The 24,541-nt window shown below is 40.4% G+C and overlaps 1 protein-coding gene across 19 annotated transcripts in view; it reads right to left on the reverse strand.

Annotated features, from left to right (window-relative positions):
• The window catches only part of ANKS1A (ankyrin repeat and sterile alpha motif domain containing 1A), a 1,389,901-nt gene that overhangs the window by 113,772 nt on the left and 1,251,588 nt on the right, over positions 1–24,541 (reverse strand). For all 19 annotated transcript variants that reach the window (XR_014978931.1, XR_014978928.1, XR_014978939.1 and 16 more), the window contains one exon: positions 22,340–22,411. Coding sequence is in view for 16 of the 19 variants with exons in the window: in XM_085645485.1 (XP_085501611.1) it covers positions 22,340–22,411 (72 nt within the window). In the remaining 3 variants the exon portion in view is untranslated. The remainder of the gene's footprint in view (positions 1–22,339; positions 22,412–24,541) is intronic.

Genomic DNA, 24,541 nt, shown 5'->3' on the forward strand with positions numbered 1-24,541 from the left:
CAGCCAGTGTCTTCGCTGCCCAGCCAGTAGGGTAGCGATCATATGCACCTTTACCACTGATGAGCTATTGGTGTACTGATAATGAGTCTCCAATTCACAACACAGTCAACAACTTTGCTGTCAACAGTGTTACTTCAGACTATGTGCCTGACATTAACATCACTGTCGTTGATGACCTTAAGGTGACCGGTTGAAACCATTCATCGGAATTCGGCCATCGCGACATCATTAATCATGCTACCACAGGATACATTACCAGCAAAAGTCTGTCTGTATCCTCCAAACACTCTGATACTGAGAATGAATCACCAGCTCCTCAACAGCATCTGCAACAATCTGGCTGCTTCAACACAGCTGAAATTTGCTGGGGATATGATCAACCCCATTGGGGCCTAACAAAGACCAGCCAATGTGGAATATCTAATTACTGACTTAAAGCACAATTAAGGTGGATTATTATTCATGGTTCCCATCAACCTAATGGTTGACTGACAGAATATCGATGTAAAAAATAAAGAAGTAAAAAATATCGATGAAAAAATATAAAATGCAAAGCTATCGACTCCCTATACTTAAACAGGTAAGTACAAAAAAATCGGGGGGGGGGGAAATATCGATGTTAAAAATATAGTTCTACAAAATGTCGATTTTTATATATATAAAATGAAATAAATATATATTAAATAAAATTAATTAAAAAAATAGAGTGGATTGAATATACATTTTATCAAATATAACAAACGTAATAAAAAAATTTAAGCATACATAATACTCTATATATGTATATATACATATTTACTTTAAAACAAACTTAATTTAAATTTATTTTATAATTTTAAAATTCTATAAAAATATTCACACACACACACACACACATATATATATATCTCCTGCGCACCATAAACAGCGCGTCACTCTTGAGGCGGGTGCTTTGTGGTGGCGATGCTCCGCGATAAATTCTCGCTACCAATTCCTCCTTTTCACAAGGAAACCAGCACTCACGGGGTGGGTTGCAGCAGATTTCATTTATTTCAAATGCGCAACAATATATATATATATATATATATATACGCCAAGAACATAAAATCTATTAAAAAATACTGATTCTATTATAAATTTATAAATTAAAACATTAAACTATTTAAAAATCCTTCAATTTACCACTCCAGTCAGTGCAACAGTAGGGAAAGTGTTGGGTAGCGGAGGGATACAAATTACTATTCCCACTCCAGTGAGTGCAACAGTAGGGAAAGTGATGGATGGCTGAGGGGTAAAAATTACTATTCCCACTCCAGTGACTGAAACAGTAGGGAAATTGTTGGATGGCGTAGGCGTAAAAATTACTATTCCCACTTCAGTGAGTGAAACAGTAGGGAAAGTGTTGGATAGCAGAGGGGTAAAAATTACTATTCCCACTCCAGTGAGTGCAACAGTAGGGAAAATGTGGGACTGCAAAGGGAGTGACTGGAGTGAGAATATTAATTGGTAACAATTAATATTCTCACTCCAGTCAGTTCAAAAGTAAAAACAAACAAAATATTAACAAAAATATTTATAACTGGTGCCGTTATCTTGTTCACTACCTCATTAAATCAATAAAATTGGTTAACAAAAACAAAATATTTACAGAACTAAAATAAAAATATATAAATATATTAAAAATTAATACAAATATATTTAATATTGCACATTTAAAAAACATAATATAACGTTAAATGCATATGACAAATACCTACAAGTATAAAAAAAATTCAAACAAATATTTTTAATTAGAAATTTAGAAGCAAAAAAATTAATTACATAAATTTACTTTTTATTTCCTACCCTACAACACCAAAAAATTCACAACCCACATCTAAGTTTTTATAAAATAATGTACTTACATATTTAATTACCAATGAAAGAAATATTAATTAAAAAACAAATTAAAACTTATAAAAATCAATAAACTTCCCACACTTTACCCCTATAATCCCCACAAACCACTGGTAAAATTAAACTGTAAAAAAATGTATTACACAATTAAAACTTTCTTTCAATTAAAAAACTAATAGCATACAAAAACTAATTATAAAATAAGTAAAATCAATTTACTCCCCACCCTTTATCCCTAAAATGTAAAACCCACACAAAAAATATAACTACCCTAATTAAATATCAATTAATAAGTTATCAATGATCAACCAATTATTAAACATAAATTACTTCCCACACTTTAACCCTATAAACTCCATAACCCACACCTAAAATTTATTACACAAATTCCATATTTAATTTTCAATTAATTAATCAATATTAATTAGGAACTAATTAATTAAAAATAAATTACTTCCCACCCTTTACCCATAAACCCTACACTTAAAACAAATCACACAATTACCATAATTATCAATTAGTTAATATAAATTAACTAATTAATAATTAAACATAAATTACTTCCCACCCTTAACCCCTATAAACCCCAACCTAAAAGTAATGACAATTTACATAATTAATTCAATCAATTAATGTAAATGAACTAATTAATCAAAAAGAAATTACTTCCCACCCTTACCCCTATAAACCTCACAACCTGCACCTAAAAAACATTACAGGATTACCATGATTAATAATCAATTATCAATTAACAACCAATTAATGAAGTACAAATAAATTACTTCCCACAGTTACCACTATAAAATCTAAATAAATAATCATTCATTAATTACAATTAAATTACTTCCCACTATTTCCCTATAAACCCACAACCTGCTACTGGAACTAAAAAAAAAAAAAAAAAATGTAATTAAAATAAATTGATAACTACTAAAAATGTAACACATATTACAAAACATACAATACTTATATAAATAACCATACATCACATTCATTTAAAATATAAACTAAAACACAACACTAATAAAAAAATTAATGATATTTTAAACTATATTTTTGCAAACAATATCAATGACCTATATTTTTTTAAACAATATTTCTTACCTTAAATTCAATATTCTTGACCACGATATTCTTGCAATCGATATTTCTGAATCACAATATTTCCGACTCGATATTCTGTCTCAACATCCAGCCTAACCTGGCTCAACAAAGCCTTTGAAGCCTACAACTCCGCTAGTACAGATGCTGCCTCTGCAACCACCGCCTCCTCCCATAGTGTCTGTAAGATTGCTACTGCATCCTCCACAGACGAACACATACAGCAGATGAGGATGCCACATCTGCACTGCCAAGGCTATTGAAATGAGTAGGACTGCACCAACAACTGCAAAATCTCTGCCTCTGCGTGGAGAATCTCCACCTAATAACACCACTCATATTTTGAAAGGACTTTGAAAACTTTCGCACTTGACAAGGAAAACCTATTTGGCTGGCATGTGGTTGAAACATTTATCTATTAAATCTGACATGGAATTGTCCAGGTCTCTGCATCAATATAGAAGATAGATGTCCTTTAGGGATGCCAGATGGAGTAATTATTTTCTTATAGAGAAGGTTTTCAAACACAGTGTTTCTTAACCGCAGCAGGCACTCCTTTTTCAAAAAACATAATTCCAGCATTCTAATACTGCGCATGCCTTCATTTTAGTTCAGCCAACAGCCACACAAAAACGGTTACAGCTAATAGAAATAGGAACCATCACGGATATTGACAACCTGCAGGTCTCTTCTATTCCTCCTCTTCCAAATACCCTCCAGGCCAAGATGGAGGTAGCTTTCACCCTTTTTACCTGTAATCAACAAGCATTACTTAAACTGTCACCTGATTATGGAGACCCTCACCATGATCAGAAAGGGGGCTCTGGAACCTATCTGCAAATCTCAGTCAAAACAGGTTTTTAGTCCAGGTTCTTGCTAGTCCATTTGAAATCAGAAGAGTGAAGTCTCGTACTGGATCCTCAAGAGCTCATCAAGTACCTACAAGCAATTCTTCAGGATAGTCACACTGCTGGAGGTTCTGCAGCTGCTCCAGGAGGTGGGAGTGTACATGACAATGGTGAAAGTGAATTTAGAGGACGCATATTTCCAAGTCCCCATACACCATACTTGTGATTCGAAGTAACAGTGTGCCATCACAGTTCAAGGTGTTGCCTTTCTGCTTCATGTCTGCACCAAAAGACGTTCTGAAATGTAGGTTCTCTATGGCAGCTTCCCTGAGAAGACAAGCGCTTTAGAGTTTTCCATCCCTGGATGACCAGCTAATTGAGAGAAAGTCAGTTTGGTACGGCCCGGTCAACAAAAGAGGTGTGCCTGGAACTCTGAGTCATTAGGCATTTTACTCAATGCAAACAAGTATCTTGTCAAAGCCTCCAAATCTATCCAGTTCCTGGTAGCTAATCTATACAGTACTGCTGGGAAGGCATACAGCAAATTCAAAAGCAAATGATTGTTTGAGTCTGCACATTAAAGTCGATATTGGGCATGTCTTCATGCATTTCCTAATTTCCACATACATTCCCTAAAGAAGTTAGGCACCCAGTGGCATGAAATATCCAGATCTTTTGAGGGTCAGATCCAGGTGATACACAGCATCAAGATTTCATTTTTATAGTGGAGAGTTGAATCCAGCACTGCGGTAGACAAGTATGTCCAGCTGTAAATGACTTGTTATGGGATGACACCTAATGTGTCACTGGAAGGCTGAGGTGCTAATCAGCAAGATGTAGAGGCAAGGCATCACTGATCACAGGTGGACCGTCTGCTCCACATCAATATCTTGGTGAGCAAAGCTGTGAGAAGAGGGCTACAGTTGTTCCTTCAAAGACTGGTCAGCACCTACGTACTTGTAAGCAAGGACAGATGACACAACTATCCTGTTCTATCACTCTAGACAATGAGGAAGGCACAACATTTCCTGCACTCTTGGAGGAATCACAGTATCTTTTAAAAAAGGTGATAAAGCACAGCATTTCACTAACAAAGAAACATTTGGTGGAGCTCACCAATACATGAATCAATGCCCTCACCAGAATGCAGAGTATCAGTCATGAAAAGAACTCAACCAGAATTTGGTGGACATGACCTTTGGCACTGGGGCCACCCATCTATGGATCCTTTTGCAACACCAGTGAACGAGAAAGGCGGGTTCTTCACAAGGAGCATTGGTACACTGGGTCTAAAGCACAAGCATTTTCAATCTCATGGATAGTGAGTGATTTGCAAGATCAAGAGGAAACCTTGCAGGCTGATTTTCAGAACCTCAGTACTTTTTTTATACCAAGATTCGTCAGATGTTCCTCCACATTCGGGTGGGGATGCAGGAGGACATTCTGTCCTGAGAAGAGGGCCAGAGTGTTTTCCACAATCCTGCGCCCCCGAACTTATTGGCACAGCTCCTGAATACCTTGGGGTTCCCAGCTAGTACTTCTTCTTAATTGTAGCAGTAGACTGGTTCAAACTTGAGTCCTTCTGACTAGTGGAAAAGGCTCTGTATCCGGTGTCAGTCTAGTGCAGAGGTCTTCAAACAGTGAGAACTACAGGGGTCTGTGGCTGCATTCCAAGGCAGGGGATGGGTGGGGCAAATGCAGGATTATCATCAGTATATGTATAAAGACATCCCCGACCCCAGCCGGACCTCTGACACGGACTATGGCAAGCTGGGAGCTGCATCTTGAAATTTAAACCGGTATTGTTAATCATGGAAACAAATTGTAAAGCACTGTGAAATAATTCTAAGTGATCACTGAATCCAGTGCCACTGGATTCAAGCTAGCCTGGCTGATGACGGCTGATTAGCCAGAAACCGGTCCCAGGATGCTGGTTTCCGGTCTAGGGAAGACATGGCTTGGCAGTTCGGGCTGGACTGTTCCCATAAGGCACAAGGTCAGGCTGATTTGCATATGGGGTGGCGGAGTGAGCTAAAGAATGATGATGGATTAAACCCAGATCAGTTGACTGGGGGTGAGTGCTTGCAATGTTCAACACTCCGTCGCATCATCCCCTTTAGTTTTGCATTATGAAAAGAACACATAAAAACATAAGGCACACAGAGCAAATACAAAAAAAAGTCAGGTAAAATCAAAATAATTTTTTTTAAAGCATTCTAATATATACAAGTTTGTAAATCAAAAGAATACATACTATGTAAAATCTTTACAACAAAGCATCATAATAAAGCACAACTAGAAGAGCAAAAGACAAAGACATTACATGCATACGTAACATCGCTTAAACCACTTAAACTACTCACTGAATTCAAATACCTAAGTTGGCACATTTTTGGAAGTTTAATTATCAAACAAATAATACCACCTATTCATAATGAATCGCTTATTTTAACTACAGTACACCAGTTTCTCTTTAACAGGGTCGGTTAACTGTCGCTACACATTTAAGAAAATCACAATATAATTAGGCCTTCCTGTTTTCAGTTTCTATTTTTGGTAAATTCTGGTGGGGGTTTTTCAGTGCTTTCAAGTGATTTCAATACCTTAAAAAAACAGTTATTAGTTGTTACACATTTTCGCACCACTGAAAGCAACAGAAAAAGTGTTTTTCCGGTGTTTATGGAACATTTTCCTTTTATTATTGCTTGCTTTCTGCACTGATAGAACATGGTATATAGACAGTATACATATAGTGTATATGAGGTCCAAATAGATTTTTGAAAATTAAACTTTTTGTAGAACACCATACAACACTTCTTGAGTGAGTCTTTGGTCATGTGCGCTCGTTCCTTCCTATGTAAACTCCTGTGAAAAGGCCCTCTCAACATTTGCACTTGAGACGGGCAACGCCAAAACAGCCAGTGCACAATTTGTTAACTCTGGCCACTGACATAGCTTTCCATGCCAATACTGGTGCACTTGAAGATTGCGATTCTAAGGACAGGTTCTGCAACATTTGCATTGAGCTGGGTGCTTATGCCCTCAGAGTTATTGAAGCGGTCAAAAATGAAGCAGCACTTTTGAAACTACGGAGGAAATTTCCCTTTACTGAAGGGCTCTAGAACTTGTACAGAGTACCACAGTGAGGTTTCATTGACTTGCAATGCCATTGGTGGTGAAGGAACATTTCTATGCATCATTGCAAGCCATTTCTCATACATTGTAAAATAAATGTTCCTGAATTGCTCTTCAACATTGCCTTGCTTACGAAGTGGCAATCGATCTAACATGGAGCATGTTGCAGTGCCAAAGTCACTAAATGTGTCGCCCAGCCTACTCTCAAGGAGATGTTTCACATCTACACCAATTATGCTGAACACTTGGCAAACAAAGGTTTTTTATTATGTCCACTACAGCAGTTATGTTCTCTGTAAAAATCTAATAATGCAGTAGAGTGTACTTTTTTCACATCACTATCAATATGTGACCAAAGATCCTCACATGCCTTGCCTTTGGCATCATCACTCAGCAAAAATTCTGTAAACGGTTGCCACATGGATAATATAGCATTCATAGCCCCTTGGACTGAGAGCCATCAGCTAAGGGACACAGTTGGGATGACTCTTTCTTTGATGCCACACAAACCACAAAATTATAAATATTTGCGTTTTAGTTCCTGTGCATAAGAAAACAGTGCACCAGAATGGACTAAAAAGTCAATAGCATCCCTCATTAACTCCGAAGATTGTAAAGATGCTTTCAGCATACCATCTAACAAGTGGCAAGGATCTCCTACAGGGAATCACTTCAGCTCAGGTATCAATTTTGACAGGTCATCACACAACTTTTTCATATACGTAGCTGAATCACTGCAAATACAAACAATATCACTCCAATCTTTGTTGAACTTGGAAAGAACCTTTTCTGCAGTGCATTCCAAGTGACACCGCGTTCCATGTTTTCCAAAAGTATGGCGTCATGTTTTCACCACTATCCCAGATGCTTGGTGATAGCTCTCTTTATACATATACTTGTCACAATACCTTGCATTGAATGTTTAAAGCCTGAGGTGTTGGCAATTCACCTACTATCAATACTGACCCACTAGAAACTGTGGGCTGATGTATTTACAGTTTTTACCCATTCTCTGTGGGTATAAGTGATGACACATATTAGGAAAGATTCTTATGAAACCAGCCATTTTACTTATCAGTGAAAGAAACCAACTCAGCCAAAATATCAAATATGATTTTGATATTTCCCGATTCTCTACAGTTTATAAAATAATTAAAAGAGACCTATAACATGCTTCTAAATCCTGCATCTTTAGTCCAAAGACCACAAAACTGAAAAAAAGCAAAAGGAAGAAAAAAACAATTTTAATGGCATCCCTAAACAACAAAACTCAAGCAGAATAATGTTAGCCCAGTCTTTCTTACTGCTAGCGTGTATAACAAAGTTACATTGTATTTGCCCCTTCAGGGAGAAATAAATGACTATTTCACTCTATGTTCTTTCTTCGAATGGCATTTAGTTTGTGGTTGTGCAGGTGTTTTTTCAATGTTTATCTGTTTTCACTGGTGAGGGCTATTTCTCTTTCAGTGGGGTTTTATCAGTTATTATAGCTTTAAACTTAAAACCCCAAAGCCTAAAAATAATTTATTGAAAGGACCTATTGTTTTCTAAAAACACAATACTGTTGAAGCTGTGAGATACAATAAAGTTGTCCTGGGCGGTAAATTCCGTTCCGCTCGTGGAATTTGGGGAAATGCGGAATTGCCAAAAATTCTGTGATCCGAGGCTTCATGGAATTTTTTGCTTGTTCGCTCTTTCATAATGCGTGTTCGCGAGATATTTTCCCCCGAGCACGCAAACAGCGTTCGCAAACAGGAAAAAAGCATCGCGAACGGGCGGAACAAGCAATTCCGCGTGTTCGTGGAACTCTGCGTGCTCGCGGATATTTTTTACCATTTCACGGAGCTTTGCGTAGCGCGACTACGCAAATTCCGCCCACCCCTACAATAAAGTCAATCAACTCATTCTTCTAGTTAATATTGCCCTGTATTCCCTTCCTAATCTTCATAGCAGTTTTCGACATAGCAAATATATGATAAATGTAATTATGCTCTAGCTAACCACCTAAAAATGATCTCAAATGCAGGTTATACTTTCTTTTATTCTTATATATTCTAATTATTTGGGTCTGTTTTTAATCCCTTTCGGCTGATAATAAGGACTAGGACACAACTAAAATAACATTAATCTGAATAGTCAGAATCCAATGAATTTCCTTCCAAAAATATTCTAAAAGTGATCAAACTAGAGCAACCAAAAATTATGGCAAATAAACCTGTGGTTTGGTATTTAATTATTGTAACGTTGTTCTGATTTGTTTAATTTTCTCATACATTATTAATACTACCAAAAAGCATATACAATGAGAAACGTTTTGCTGCAAACATTATTTTTTATTACAAACTCTAACTGCAGGTGCAGAGTTCGTATAGTGAATCAGAATCAAACCCATCTGTTCCGAGTTCAAGTAGCAGGATTAATCCTATGGGGCCAGAAAGCACAATTCTCTAGAGTTTGTTAATTTAGGTCAGTTTTCAGTGCCTTTCGGTCACTAATTAGGATCAAAATACCACTGCAGTAGTGATGTATCTAACAGACAAAAGAAAAATAAGAATCTCAACATCTATGTGCCATTGAACTTCCTTTCAAAAAGGCAGGTCTTTGTGAAAAATGTGTTGGCTTTTATGCCACGAAGGCTGTTGCACTTGAAATAATAGAAGTGATATTAAAAAAAGACTGGTTTATGACATTTTTAACAACCCTTTCATCGCACAAAATCTATGTGTTTAAGCTATTCAAATACATTTGTTTGTGCTTCACAAATTTAAAATAAATGTTTGGTTTGGAGGTTTACTTTGATTATGGCTGCTGTTAATATTGCTGATTTTGTTATTACATGCCCCCCTGCTACACAAAATACTCAAGAGTTAATTTAATAACTGAAATATTCAGGTTGGTTGGTTTGCCATCACAGTTGGTTGGAGCTGAGGTATAACCACTGGAAAAAGGACATTTGTTTCTCTTTTTGCTCCAATAAAAAAAAACTGTTCGTGCTCACTGAGATTAATAATGCTTTCTATTCTGATTCAAACGCACAAATCTTCTAAAGACCCCATGCTGGAGAACAAACAAGTTATTTACCTATATAGTTCTCCAGCATTGATATTTTTATAGACTCGCGTGAAACTCCCTTCTCCTCAGTCAGAGACCACACTATTTTTGTTCTTTAACAGTTAATCATGATTTGATAGCTTTCTTGTCGATTTCAGTTACCTGCTCATTGGTTCATGGCTTTTCTCACTATTATTTTGTCTTGCAAAGCTTCTATTCCATCACTTTGACTAGCAGACTTGTATCCTTCCATTGCTGATGCTAGTGCTTCTCTTTAGCACTCCATGTGCATCACTTTCCTTGCTACCTTCCCAGTTTCCCCTACTTTATATTTTATTTATTAACTATGCACCTGCACTGTATCAGGCAACTTGCATCTGGGGATTTTGCTTTTACTTCTGCACTGACAAATTCACCCTTGCCTCCATGCTCAGTCAACTCCTCCCCTCCAACCTCCGCTACCTTCACCATCAAGGCTATGTTCAGTCCACCAATTACAATAATGGAGAGACATTAAACTCAACAATACAACTTAAAACAAGGCATCTTGTCTTTCATTTTATTTTATTGACTGAGCAGGGCACTAAATATACACTAAATATACATTAAAGTGATGCACGAGTACAGCACGTGCTACTCTATATTATTACCATTGAACGTATAGAAAATGGATACTACATGTAGCTTGGGCCAGCTTCCATATCAATTAAAGTCTTTGGCCAAAATAATAATTTTAGAGCAAGAGACTAGGCTCAAAATGCTACTATATTTATTATGTGCAAGCTGAAACAACTTTGAATTGGATGTCTATTAGTTTGGAAGTAAAAGAGAGGAAGACCTCAACCTAGGCTGCTGCTGAGCCCTACAGCAGATAGGTCCTTTCCAATGAGTGGATGTCTAGAATTGGGACCTTTTTTAGATGGATAAGGTCACAGACCGGGGAGGCGGGTGGATTGGTATAGAATCTGCGTTTGGATCCAGTATCCACTGGAAAGAGCAGTACTGAAGGTAAGTACCTTGTTCTTCTGATGGATTCTTCTAACTCCAGATTATTTACCTTTTGAACAGATTCCCAAGCAGCACCTCTCAGGTGGTGGGCCTGTGAAATGGCTCAAACACAAAAATCTGCAGGACCAAACAGGCAAAGTGCCCTTCTCGTCAGACATGGCTGTCCAGACAATATGGCTTTGTGAACGCGTGGAGCGCCACCCATGTAGCAGCCTGTCGAATGTCCAGAAGAGGCATTCTGCATGCTAATGCAGAAGGAGCAGCTTTAGCTGCGGTGGAAGGAGCCAGCAAGCCTTCTGGGCACTGCTTCCTAGCCGGTGTCTGGCAGATTTTGACGCAGAGAATGATACAGTGAAAAAAAATATTCTGCACAGCTCTGCCCTTCATTGCCCAGTGAATCGAACAAAGAGACAATCGTCCACAAGTTATTCCCTGGAATGATCAATGTAGAAGCTAAGAGCAATTTCGGGATCCAGATGATGTATTTAGACTCTCTTCCTCCTTTGATTGAGGGGTGAGGTGGAGTTAAGAATGCTGGGAGGGTAATGTTTTGACTGACATGAAAAGGACACGCCACTTTTGGTTTTAAAGAGGCTCAGGTACTCAACACCAGTCTGAAAAGAATGTTATGCACAGCTGGTTCAGAGAGAGGGCTTGTAGGTCACTCACACGTCTCGCCGATGTTACAGCGATAAGGAAAACGGTCTTTTGAACGACATATTTAACTAAAGGGCTGATCCGGCAAACTCAAAACAATTCTGAAAGAGCAGCCTAGTTCCCTTTAACTGTGGCCAAAGTAAGGTGTGCTGGGCTAGAGACGATACACTTCCAATAGTTTAGCTTGAAGTGGGTCAATCTTCTAAGCAGAGTAACAAACCACAAACTTTTCCAAAAGTCAGGCGTACACTGATTTCGTGTAGGTATGCTTGGCTGCCAGAATGACAGCAACTAATTCATGAGGAAGGTCGAGTAAAGTCAATTGCGGTCATTCAACCTCCAAGAATGGAGATGAAGATTGCGTAGGCCTTGATACAGGACCCTGCCCTGTTGGTGTAACAGGAGGCCCTCTTAAAGCAGCATCCTGATCAGAGGTCAGATGGCCATCATGGTACCACACTCTACTACCCAATCTCGTGTCGCTAGGATGACTTGGGCCAGATTGTTCCTGATCTTCTTTAGAACATTTGACAGGAGAGGTAGAGGTGGAAAGGCATACAGAAGCCCCAATCTCCATTCAAAGCGGAATCGGTCTTCGAGTTGTCTTGGGAACTCCAACACACAAAAAAGCTGAGATTTTGTTTTTTTATCAGTCGCCAAGAGAGCGTGGAAGGGCCTCCAACTCCACATCAGAGCCTTCTCCTCTCTTCCTGAGTTCCACATGAAGCTGAAGACCTGGCCTTTCCCAGGATGCTTGTTTTCAGTCCAGGGAAGACCTGGCTTGACAGTTCAGGCTGGACTGTTCCCATGAGGAACAGGGTCAATATTGATTTGCATATGGCTGGGTCTGAACTGGGGTGGTGAAGTGAGCTAAAGAACGATGATGGGATTCAACCCAGATCTGTGACTGGGGGTGAGTGTCTGAAAAGTTTCAGCACGCTTTCCATCATCTCCTAGTGTTAGCATTGTTCGCCCTAAGTTTGCAGGGTATGCCCAGATGTGGGTCTCTTGCTCACTTTGCTACTGGATTCACGCTAGCCTGGCTGATGAGGTGTTACCCCGAAACCGGTCCCAGGATGCTTGTTTCCGGTCCAGGGAACAACTGCCTTGGCAATTCGGGCTGGATTGTTCCCATGAGGAACAGGGCGAGACTGATTTACTTAAGGATGAGTCTGAACTGGGGTGGTGAAGTGAGCTAAAGAACAATGATTGATTCAACCCAGATCTTGACTGGGGGTGAGTGTCTGAAAAGTTTCAGCGCTCTGTTCATCATCTCATTGTGTTTGCTCTCAATTAACAAACCTACCATTAAGCAAGGCTAAGCTCACACACCTGCTCAGCACCAGGATTCCCTCGAGAGTGATAGTGCACTGTAAAAAATACACATAACAAGGTTCTCCCCATTCCCCAACTACTGGTGTAGCTGGCATTTGTAGTCTGCTAGGCATCAGTGGCTGAGTTTGTCTGCCATGGTGGTCAAAGATCCAGACAGGTTGTGTGCCACCAGGAAAATACACTAGTGTTCCAGTCACTTCCTATGGGGTAGTGCCATTTGATACAGTGTTCAAGGCCCCACCTTGTCCGTTGCAGTACTACATGGCAGTGGTGGTGTCCGTGAGCCCCTTCACCAGTCTCCATTTGATGGATGACAGGAAGGCTTTCAATGCCAAGCATCTGTCCCGGAACTCCAGGAGAAGGATGTGGAACAGGCCCTCTGATGGAGACCCAATGCTTCTGATCTCCACTTCTTCCAAATGGTCACCCCAACCCATAAGTGATGTATCGGCCACCTTTGTTAGCTCTGGGTGAGTTGGGAGGGGGGCCTGCCACTGCCCTAATCACAGATCCAGAGGCCAGCACTGCAGATAATTTGGAGTCTCCTCCTAAACCTTGGCATAGTCGGAGATATCTCCCTGATGCTGTGCCCATTGGGACTTCAGATCACACTGCGAAGTTCGCATATGCCAGCTGGCATGCTTGACCAGAAGGATGCAAGAGGTCATCAGTCCCAGCAGTCTCAAAGTCATCCTCACTGAGATCCAAGACAGAAGCTGACACATCAGGACCGGCATGGAAATGTCCTGGACTCTCCGTTCTGGGTGGAAGGCAGGAAACTGCACCATGTCTAGTATAGCTCTAATGAAGGGTAACATCTGTGAAGACATCAGGTGCGACTTCAGCACATTGGCAGTGAACTCCAGGGAAGGTAAGAGGTTCACTATAGTCTCAAGGTGGGTGTCCTCTGCCTGGGGTGAGCCCGCCTTCAACAACCAGTCATCGTGGTGGGGCATAACTGTACCCCCAACTCCGTAGACGTACTACATTTACTACATTTATAGGCAGCAGTATTGACAACAACAAGGGGTACTGGTGAGACCAAAGTGGAGCATAGCAAACTCAAAGTGCTCCCACCCACCGTAAACTGCAGGTGGCGCCTGTAGGCCTGCAGGACAGGGATGTGGAAATAGGCAGCCAGCAGGTCCGACGCTATTATCCAGTCTCCAGGTTTAAGGGCCGACAAGACCAGAGACATTGAGAGGGTGAAGGGCTCAAACAGGACCAAGGCCAGCGCCATTCTTCAGCACCAGAAAGTAGCAATAGTAACTGCCAGTTCCCACTTCCGAAACTGCCACCCTCTGTATGGCTCCTTTGGCCAGAAGAGCCAGCACTTTTAGCTGTAAAACAGACAGACTATCCTCCATCAGCATTCCTGAGAGTGTTGGAAGGTGCGATGGAGTGGAAATAAAAAGGAGGGCATACCCCGGACAATTTGCAGGGCCCACTTGTCTGAAGCGATTGCTTGCCACCCTGGGAGATAAGGTTGGATCCTGCCTCTGACAGGGTGGCTGTGTCTGGAAGGCTACAATAAAGAGATTTTGCGGGTGCAAATAACAGGGGCCTGAGGGTTAGGCTGCTTGCTACCCCTGCTGTTCAAGTTTAGGGGAGAGGAGTTGGCCTAACGGCTAGGGCGCTTGACCTTGGACCTGGGGGACTGGGTTCAAGTCTCGGTAATGACGCTGAACATCCTGTGATTCTGGGCAAATCACTTAATCTCCCCGTGCCTAACTATCAAAGAATGAATGGGTGTCCTAATGTAACGTAACTGGTCCTATGCAAAGCGCTCTGATACCGGATTAAATTCGGCTCAAGTTCGCGCTATATAAAACTCTGCAAAAAACATTTTTTGTCTGGAAGTGCCTCGGCAAAGAAAAGGTTGTAGGGTCACCTGTGCTGTCTGCAAGGGTGGGTACTAGAGGTAGTGAAAGCCTCTACTGTAGTCACACAGTCGGCCAAACTACCTGAGTAATGAATTCATCGAAGGGTATGCCCATTAGGGAAGACAGATGATTCCTGGAGAAGGCCACAAACCACATCCATGCATGTCTCCCGAGAGTCACAGTGGTGCCAATTGCTTTATCAAGGCAATCTATTGTATCTAACTCGTAGCTCTCCGGCACAGCAGGTAGTTCCTTAGCAATTGAGTCTCAAGGTGCAGGAGTGTACTGGCCCAGTAGGCAGCTGGTGCTTACAGACCTTAATGCAAGACTGGTGAAGGAAATAATGAGTTTTCTAAAGGTTTCGGAGCGCTTTGACTATCTGGTGGGGTGCTACGGAAGGTGTTTGGGTTCACCCTGCTTGTGGATGCTTGCACCACTAAGCTTTCTGGGGGCAGTTGTGTTTGGAAAGTCGTATCACAAGGGGCAAGGCTGTAGCACCTCGCTATCTGCTTATTTGCCAGAGCTCCAGCACATGTCTTTGCCCCTGGTCCAAGTAAGGTGTCCGTGTGGGTCTCATTTAAAGGCAACAGGGGCTCAGTAGTGCTTTGTCTGGGTTGGAGGACTTCGGAAAGAACATTGTTTTTCACCTAAGTGGAGATCAAGAACCTTAGATGTGTCACTACAGCGAAATAGGCCCTTTTCTCAGTAACTGGTCTAGGAGGAGAGACCCGCTCAGTATCTGATTAAGTATCCAAACCACTGGCCTCTTTTAGCTTCTCATACCAGTTGTCTTCAGTATATGGTCGAGCTAACTCATCCCCTTCATCATTGCAATTATTATCAGAAACAGTGCTGTAAAGATAGGGAATGATCTGAGCCCTTCCTTGAGGCAAGAGCAAAGTGTTAGGGTCCGAAGTTTTGGCAAAAGGCTGCGGCTCAGCTTAACCATGGCACAGCCTCGATCAAAGTCGAAGTGAAGTCAGAGAGCGCTAAGGGATGCACTTCGTTTTACAGAATGTCTTGCATCAGCATTAATGCTCCAAGGTCTTGCGTGGGTTGTGGTGCCAATACAGACGTCACCAGTGCAGCCTGAAAGGAGTCCAAGTGTTCCAACTGGCATCGAGGGCAGACTCAGGGTCGTAGTCATACAGCTTTGCCTCACAGTCATGGCTGGCCTTCAGATTCATCAATGAGCAGTCGCTATAGGAATTGGCATCAAAGTCTGAACTTTTAAGCACCAAAACTAACACTTGTTTGTGACAGTCTCAACAAGGTTTGAACCCAGGGGTTTAAGCAGGAGACACTGTCCCTTACACACGGTTATCTAAAGTTTACATTTCGAGAAAGTAGTCTCGTAAAGAGACATGGGGTAGCACTGGATCCACATCTGGTGGAGTGGAAAGAAAGGAACCTACACAAGTGCACTGAGGTGGACCATCTGTGTGTCTCTGCAAGTCGCGTATGGAACCGAATGACACCGGTGCAAAGCCACACGACTCCACCTACTGGCACGTTGGGGTTCTGCTTGAAAATGTCATGATTAAGTCTCATGGCTGGGGAATATTGAGGAGGTGAGGAATCTGCAATTAGAAGTATCCATCAGAAATCCTCTTTTTTTCGATGTATTATTATACTTTCGGCCTCTGCCCATTTCCTTGTAGCTAACAACTGATCCAAGTCGTGGAATCTGCTGCTAACTTTTTTACGTTACGGGCTGGAAAATAAGCATACAAAACACCACTGGAAATGTAACCCTTCCATTTTTCACTGCTTCATGCCTTAGGAAATGCTCTGCCTGCAATCGATTTTCATATATTAGTTCATGCCTCATTTTGGTAGTGCCATTTGTGCAATAATCCCCCACACTTTCCAATACATCGTCTGTCCACATAGCCAACTGACTCCTAAATATCCTCTGGGTCTAGGTAGGATGATAAGGGGAACAGCTTGGCGTAAGCCTGAATTCTATCATACCAGTTTAGGCTTTAAAGTAGACTGTGCAGTGCAGTCTGCAGAAGTCTATTTTGTCCTCCATGCAATAGCCCCATTTTGATAATTAGACTATTTAGTTGTCCACTCTTGCTTTCACTAGGTGATAACCGTGTATCTTCTAAGTCGGCTAAGCTAAACCACTTCAACGCGCTGTTTATGGACTCCAGGATAGAGTACTTATTACTATTTTATTTTTAGTCAGCAGAGTTTTAAAAATAAAGCAGATGCAAAAGACAGATTGCAATGGTAATAAGTTTTCACAGATGTTAAAAATGCTGAAAAGAAATGATTAAAAGAGATAACTCAAATAATACGTGTACAACGTGAGTCATGGAGTAGTGATTTGTCTTTCCAATTCGAAGGCTTCATTACAATCTTTCAAAAGTCATTAAACAAAGGGAGAGATATATTCTTCCATTTTTTCACAATTTTATTGGAGTAATTGTGATGGCCTAAAATATCAACTCTTCTGTGTCCATACATACTCGTGTGGTATACAAGTGTACTTTAACTTGAGCATGGAGATTACCACTGAGTTTATGGAGGATGGCTCTCTAAAATTCCCAACATATGGGACAATCTGAGAACGCATGAACAATATCAGATGAAGAATGAGAACAGTTGGACAGATTTTAGGTTGGTAGAACCATTTAGATTATTTGGGTGGAATGGCATAAAAGTCATAAAGACAGGGGCGTAGTTTCAGGGGGGTGTTTGGTGTGTAACACCTCCCCAAAAAACTGTATTAACTAGTAATTAGTTGGGTACCGGTGTATTCAGTTGGGTATGGTGAGATGACTTTCAGATTTCCCCGGGATTAGTCCATAGACACACACGAGAACACACACAGGCACTCTATCGTCTCAGTTTTGAGGGTCTCAAAAAATATTTTTTTTGGGTGCAAAATACTGTGTTTTAAATATCACAATCCACACTCCTCTCCTCCTTCCCAGCCTCTAAGGCCCCCTGATGCTAGTTAGTAAATCTGGAACTTACGCCTTTCAATATTACAAAGCTACGCCCGTGCATAAAGACTATGGTATACTTAAATTCTTAATCTAGTTTTGTAAGTATACAAAACCTCTTCAGAAAGGTAAATACTTAAACTTATTTGATTAGCTAAGTGGGCTACTTATCGCCAAGGGTTACGTATTGTCAATTTTCAATTATGAGACTGAGCTTGCCCCCCCCTCCAAAAGTGAGAGAGAACAGGATTACTAAAAGAAAGGGTTGAATCTGTAAACATCTTAAACATCTTAAAATATTGTACCTATGCAAGCAAAATTTGGTCTGAAGCAGATAAAAAAACTGGAAATTAAGGTTGTGAAATAAACCAAAGTGTGTGCCATCCACGAAAAATGTATTGCAATGTAATTGCAGCAGCTCCAGATTATAAGTAGCAGAGTTAAACTGTCCAGATAAAGCAGATGTAGGTAACGTTTTATATTATCATATATCTTTGTCTATACTGCTTAATGTTTTGGGATACTCACATCTCCATGACTTAACCAGCAAAGAATCATTCAGCCAACAGTTAATCGAATGACTAAAATATACTTGGTTATAGTATGAGAGTTGCACGTTTCTTCATACAGCCAAATAACAACCTCCAATCAGGAAGACCACATTCCCCTTTTGTATTCATTAGTTTGAGTTTTTGTTGGGGATCTGCAGGGTATCTTGTTTTGCCATATGAATTTGGAGATGACAGTCTACATTTGTGTTTTTTAAAATAGGAACTAGGTATATAGAGTTGAATTATGCAAAATAATGAAATTGTGGTTATTCATTTTAACCAAACCGATCCACCTTATAAAAGATAAGGTTAGAAGCTTTAAATTCTCTAGTTGATTTTCAGTAGTTTAGAATAATTGTGCATGAACTAATGTCTGATATCTACATAAAGTGCAGTATTAGCGACTAGTCTTCTGATTCTGCTTCTCCAGATAAAATTATATGGATTTTGTTAGTATTGTGTTTGCAACCTTAGATAGACCTAAATTACTTAGCCGGGTATTTCTATGATTTGTACTGTGAATTGAACTATAGGGGAATAGATAGCAACATCATCCCTGTATACTATCATAAATGAAGATCTTAGATTAGGGGGTGGGAGAAGTTGCATTTGAAACTGCTGAATATAAGGTACCACATAGAAAACGTACAATGCTGAGAGAGTGGGCATTCTTGTCGGGTACCGCAAGTTAAATAGATTATGCTGGAGGAAGAGCCATTTACATGTAGATGGGATTTGAAAGAACCGTATAATGTCTGTATCCAAATAATGAAATCCAGGTGTCATTTAACATCCTAAGGTACCTGCCATAGGTATTCCCCGAATATCCATTTGAATGCTTTCTCAGCATTGAGAAGCATAGCGGCCAGAGATGTGGGTATAGTTTCAGTGTGATTAATTGAAGTGATTGATATGTGGTAAATGTAGAGTAAAACAGGAATACGTTCATGTTGAAAGTACAAAGTCAATGTTCAGATGATGCTATTAAGTCTGATGGCTCAAATCTTTGCAAACATTTTAGAGTCTGAGTTTATTACAGAGATAGGCTAATAGGCTCTACAATCCTGGTGTGTTTTCCTTTATTTAGAAAAAAGAAAATAGAGATACAATATCATCAGGCCAAGAGGCTGTTGTCTGATGAGAATGTTTAATTGTGTTAAGTACTTCATGAAAAGGTGGACATACAATAACTTCTAGGATTTCAAAAATGTCAACATTAATCTTGTTGGGTCTGTGTGCAATACCATATGGGATTTGTTTGATAGCAGAGCTGATTTACCAATTAAATTATTATTTCTGGGTTCCTTCTTTGAGGGTAGGTTAAACAGTTTGCCAGGTAGTTGGTGCGAGATTATTAAGATTTAATTAAGTACAGTATTTCTCAACCACTGCAATTATCTTATTTTGGTCTGTAACAGTGTCTATTCTATTAAAACATTCCTACTTCGAGATGCCAATAATTTGCTGGATTTCTCACTTACTTAAAGGTTTTGCCATTTAATCGGATAGGCTCTTTGGTTGGCTTTAGTTACGAGTTTACTTTGAATTATCCCTTTAAGAGCAGAAACCTATGGATAAGTTGAGCTGGCAAGAGGAGACTGGCTTTTAACCTGACTAAGGTGCAGTTTGTATAAACAATGTAGTGTTTTCTGTAGGGTGTGTTCTTCCGTTACAGATGTCTTTTTAACTTGAGTGGCAAATGTTGTGCTATGCCCTTAATACAGGTGTCCATACAATCCCATAATATATATGCGGAGATGCAGTACCTAGATTATCATTAATGCATTTAGTACCTTCTTTTTTCATATATATACTAAAGACCTCTCTATTTAATAGGCAATTTGGAAGCTGTGTATATATCAGACCAAGTGAGAGTGAAAGCCAAGTGATCTGATTATTATAGATGACGACTCAGATTTACAGCTACAGCTAATAGAGGAGTAAACATAGAACAAGCTAATGCAAGAGTCCTGATGATGTTTAGGAAAAAGGTGTATTCCCTCCATTTGTGGATTTTGTTGGCGCCATATGTCTAACAGGTTGAGCATCTTAGTCATTGGATTCATTTTATTACTTGTATTTGTCATATAGCCAAAATGGAAGGAATTGGTACTATCTAGCTGGGTATCTAAAATACATATCAAGTCGTCACTAACAATAGGTTCCATGCAATTTCATAGTTTAAGCGTGAGGTTGATAAAGAATTTAGGGCAGGTATGTTAGGAGCGTACAATGTAAGAACTGTCAAGTTTTTAGTATCAGAATTTTTTTAGGTAATACCCATCAGCCTTCTTTATCAGTTAACAAAAACTTGATTGCATATGGCTTGTTAAAATTAATATAGTTACACCTTTGCTATTTGCAGAAGATATGGAGCTAGCATAATCATACTTTACAGGTATTGTGGTGTTTCACTTACAATTAGTAGAGAAAAACTGCTTGGTCTCAGAAGCGGTGAGCTATGATTTCTTGGAAGCATACAATGTTTGGTAGGTGTCGGACATAAATCTATTCCTTCTGATCCCTTTCAGTGATCAGAGCTGACTCGGTGCTGTGCTAGCAACGAATGACAAATTGCGAGTGGTCCAGTAAATTATTGGACTCCAATAGATGAGTCAGTTCCTTGTTAATAGCCTTTTCCACAATTCTCGATGGAGAAGGACACGAGATGGGACGATAATTGCTAGCAATCTGATGAGTTAAGGTGTTTTTTTTTTTTTTTAACAAAGGTAAAATTGACATTACTTTCCATTTTGTAGGAAGGTATACTTGCTGAAACTTTTAATTACAAATCGTAGTTAGATGGTCGGCTATGGTGGCAGATGCCAACTAAAGGGTGCTGGCAGACAAGGGCTGGACCGAGTACTGAGGATTAGATTCAGCACTTGGTCCACCATCAGCTGATGAAAAAAAAGGGAAAAGACGGTGGGCTGGAAGCAGATGGCATTGACAGGGGGATCTGAGGTGAAACATTTCCAGAATCTGGGACCCCAGAGGAGATGATGGGGCCTGGCCCAAGGAGTTGGAGAATGTGTTGGCCACTAAATATTGCTGCTCATCATATGGACGCTGGCACCCTGTGTTGTATATCCATGGATAATATATACATATGGAAAAGTGCTAAGGATCCACAAAGGCAACGCAAAATTATGAAATCGTTTAAGACTAACAATGAAGGTCCTTCAATACAGAATTAATTATTAAATTAGGCATTAATATTTTTTTTATTACAAAGGGGCCCTAGTGGTGTTCTCCAATACAGGAAGCATTGCAGCAAGAAAAACTAAGTAAATAGTCCAGCTGATCCATACAGCCCCCCCATCCTTACTAGAGTTGGTCCTTATGATTTCAAACCTCTCTACTGTATTTCTGCATATCAACCCTCTCCTCAGTATGTCTCCCTATGATCCCTTCACTTACTCATCAGCGACCATCGTTTCAAACCCCAAACTGTACTCATCACAGCTCCTCAGAACTTAGCTGTTACACAGTTTTCTATCCCCCTCTGTGCTCTCTGATGCTCAGCAATTAACTGATTTAGCTTCTAGGACCATCACGTTCTCCATCTCTTTGTGCTCTGCATTTATTTGACTGGCTCCCTATGGTTGATTCCATGTGTGGGAGCCAGGTCTGTGCAGGAATAGGAAAGTCTGCTGGTGCCAAGTAAAGGGACAGCGGGAGTCCTCCGATGTGTTAGCTTGTAACAGGAGTTTTACAGATTGCGATTTATGATATGCACTATACGTTAAAACAAACTAAACTTTAGCGTTGATGTATGATATTTTCATTAGCTGTGGAATGTGTCTAACTTGTGTACATTGGGCTTATATATTTTTTTTATGTTTTTATGCCAACTGCAAGCGGAACAAGCAGGGACACGTGCACAAACAAACTGGCAAGGATCAGTGCCTGGAAATGCGTTACATGTTGCAACATACCCTCATCTTTGCACAGGCGTCTTGTGTGGAATCTGTCCCTCTGAGATCTTTTATGAGCATCGAGCCCAAATACTGCAAGAAAAAAATTGTTACAAATAAATTAAAAGGAAATCATGGTAATCTCTGATATGCCTGTTTCCAGGCAAAAAAATCTGCAGTGATGAGCTGCTGTAAATCTCAAACAGAATAGCAAATACTCTTTGAGCTGGGTCACACAACTTCTGGTGAGTCAAGGATGACAACTCTTTACTCAATATTGGACAGCAGGAAGGGTGGTGGGGACATATACTTCATGAGACAGTGTGCATCCTGCACTTTTCCTTGTAGGGAAATGTCTTCCTTAATGGATGGAGCTCTCCCTCTCAACTTCCAACTTCAAAGCATGAGAGCTAGGCCTCACCATGGAAGTGTTGTGAAACAGACCTGCCTGGTGAGGATGGAACAGAGACCGCCCATCAGAGAAGCTGGTATCAACATCCATGTGCAAGTTTCCAGAGTCACCAAACTGCAACCAACTGTGATGACAACTAATAATAATGCAGAAATAGTTACTGACTTGTAATCCTCGTTCTCCTCCGGGGGAATCTTCATTAAAGTCAAGAGCACTGAATTGTAAAACCAATGTGTGGGTTCCTGGTGCACCTCTTCCAAAATATATATGCATTATACTTTTCTTTTGAAAAGTCAATTTTTTTAAAAATACAAAATAACGCAGTGAGCAGCCTACTAGGGGATTTAATGACCAAATGTCGCAAATTTATTTAATTAAAAAAAGAAAATTTAATCTCAAAAGTCACCATTTAAAAAAAAGAGCACTCTTTCACAAGTCTTTTTAAAAGGAAAAGTGAGGGAAAAGAAAAGCAATGCAGCTGAAAAGATTGGAAAAGGGTCACCTATTCAACCCACCAGATTCCCATTATGCACTGCAAGTGGAGGTTAGGTCAGTTCTCTTTTTACAGGAATTAAGGATCCTACAAGACTTGGGTTTACTTTCATAGTCTTCCCCCAGGGAGGAGCGACCATTGTTTATGGCCATAATAAAGATTACAGGTATGTAACTATTTCTTCACCTCCAGGAGATCTTTATTTCTAGTAATTAGCACTAAAGAACGAGTTACTTCCCTTCAGTAACGATGCATCTGGTAGAGACACAGTCTAGCCGCAGATTCCTTAACTTAGATTACAGGCGTCAGACTGGATCCGGAGAGGTTTTCTCAGCAGTACCTCTGCAGGCCGGGGTACGGCGCCGCATGACTCTGCCCTGACGTCGCCCACAGACATGACATCAGTGGAGCCATACAAGTCCTTTCTGGCGCGCGGACGTCAGTTTTCTTCGGTGAAACGTTTCCACACTACAACGCAGAGCCACCACTAAAACTGTGAGAGTATGGGAACAGTGTGCCAAAAAAGATGAAAAAGTATTGAACCAATGACAAAAAGAATTGAATGATGAAAAACATCACCATAAATGACAGTGAAAAAGTACTGTATAGTGAAAGGAATTGAAGGGAAAGAGCAGAGTACCTGCTCCTAGAAACAGTGTTGCAAAAGCGAAAACTGTGCCCTCCCATGAGGCAAAACGGCATTGGAAATGAATGTCATGGCAAACGACAAGAAGTCTGCAACCACAGGATGCAACTCTGAAGGGCAACAAGACCGGAGCAATATGCCTCACAATAAGCGACCACAGGTTGTCAACAACAGAGAATGTGTAACCAAACACCCTACAGAGAACAATTGACTGAGGCACAGTCAATAGACCCCAACCCAACTGACTGTAACAGAATCAAAGAATGGAGAGAAAGAAGGGGAAGGTGGGAGGACGGGAAGAAGAACATGAGTAATCCCCACACTGGAAGAACCAGAGTGTAAGAGCGTAAAAATTGGTGGAGATAAAACAGAATGAGCCATCCTGCCCAGGTGGGAGGAGAAATAGGCCACCGTGCAGGAAGAAAAGCCACCTGGAGGGAGATGGATGGGTAAACCCCACCTGAAAAGGTCCTCACAGAGCAGGGAGGATGGGTGGGCGTTAAGGAATCTGCAGCTCAACTGTGTCTTTACCAGATACATTGTTACAGATGGTAAGTAACTCGTTCATCTGATAGAGACATCTAGCTGCGGATTCCTTAACTTAAGAATAGATACCAAAGCCATACCCCATTGGAGGAGGGTCTGCAACTGAAACCCACCAAGGTCCAAAGA

This window comes from Triturus cristatus, chromosome 1_1, assembly GCF_964204655.1.
Source record: "Triturus cristatus chromosome 1_1, aTriCri1.1, whole genome shotgun sequence".
NCBI lineage: Eukaryota > Metazoa > Chordata > Amphibia > Caudata > Salamandridae > Triturus > Triturus cristatus.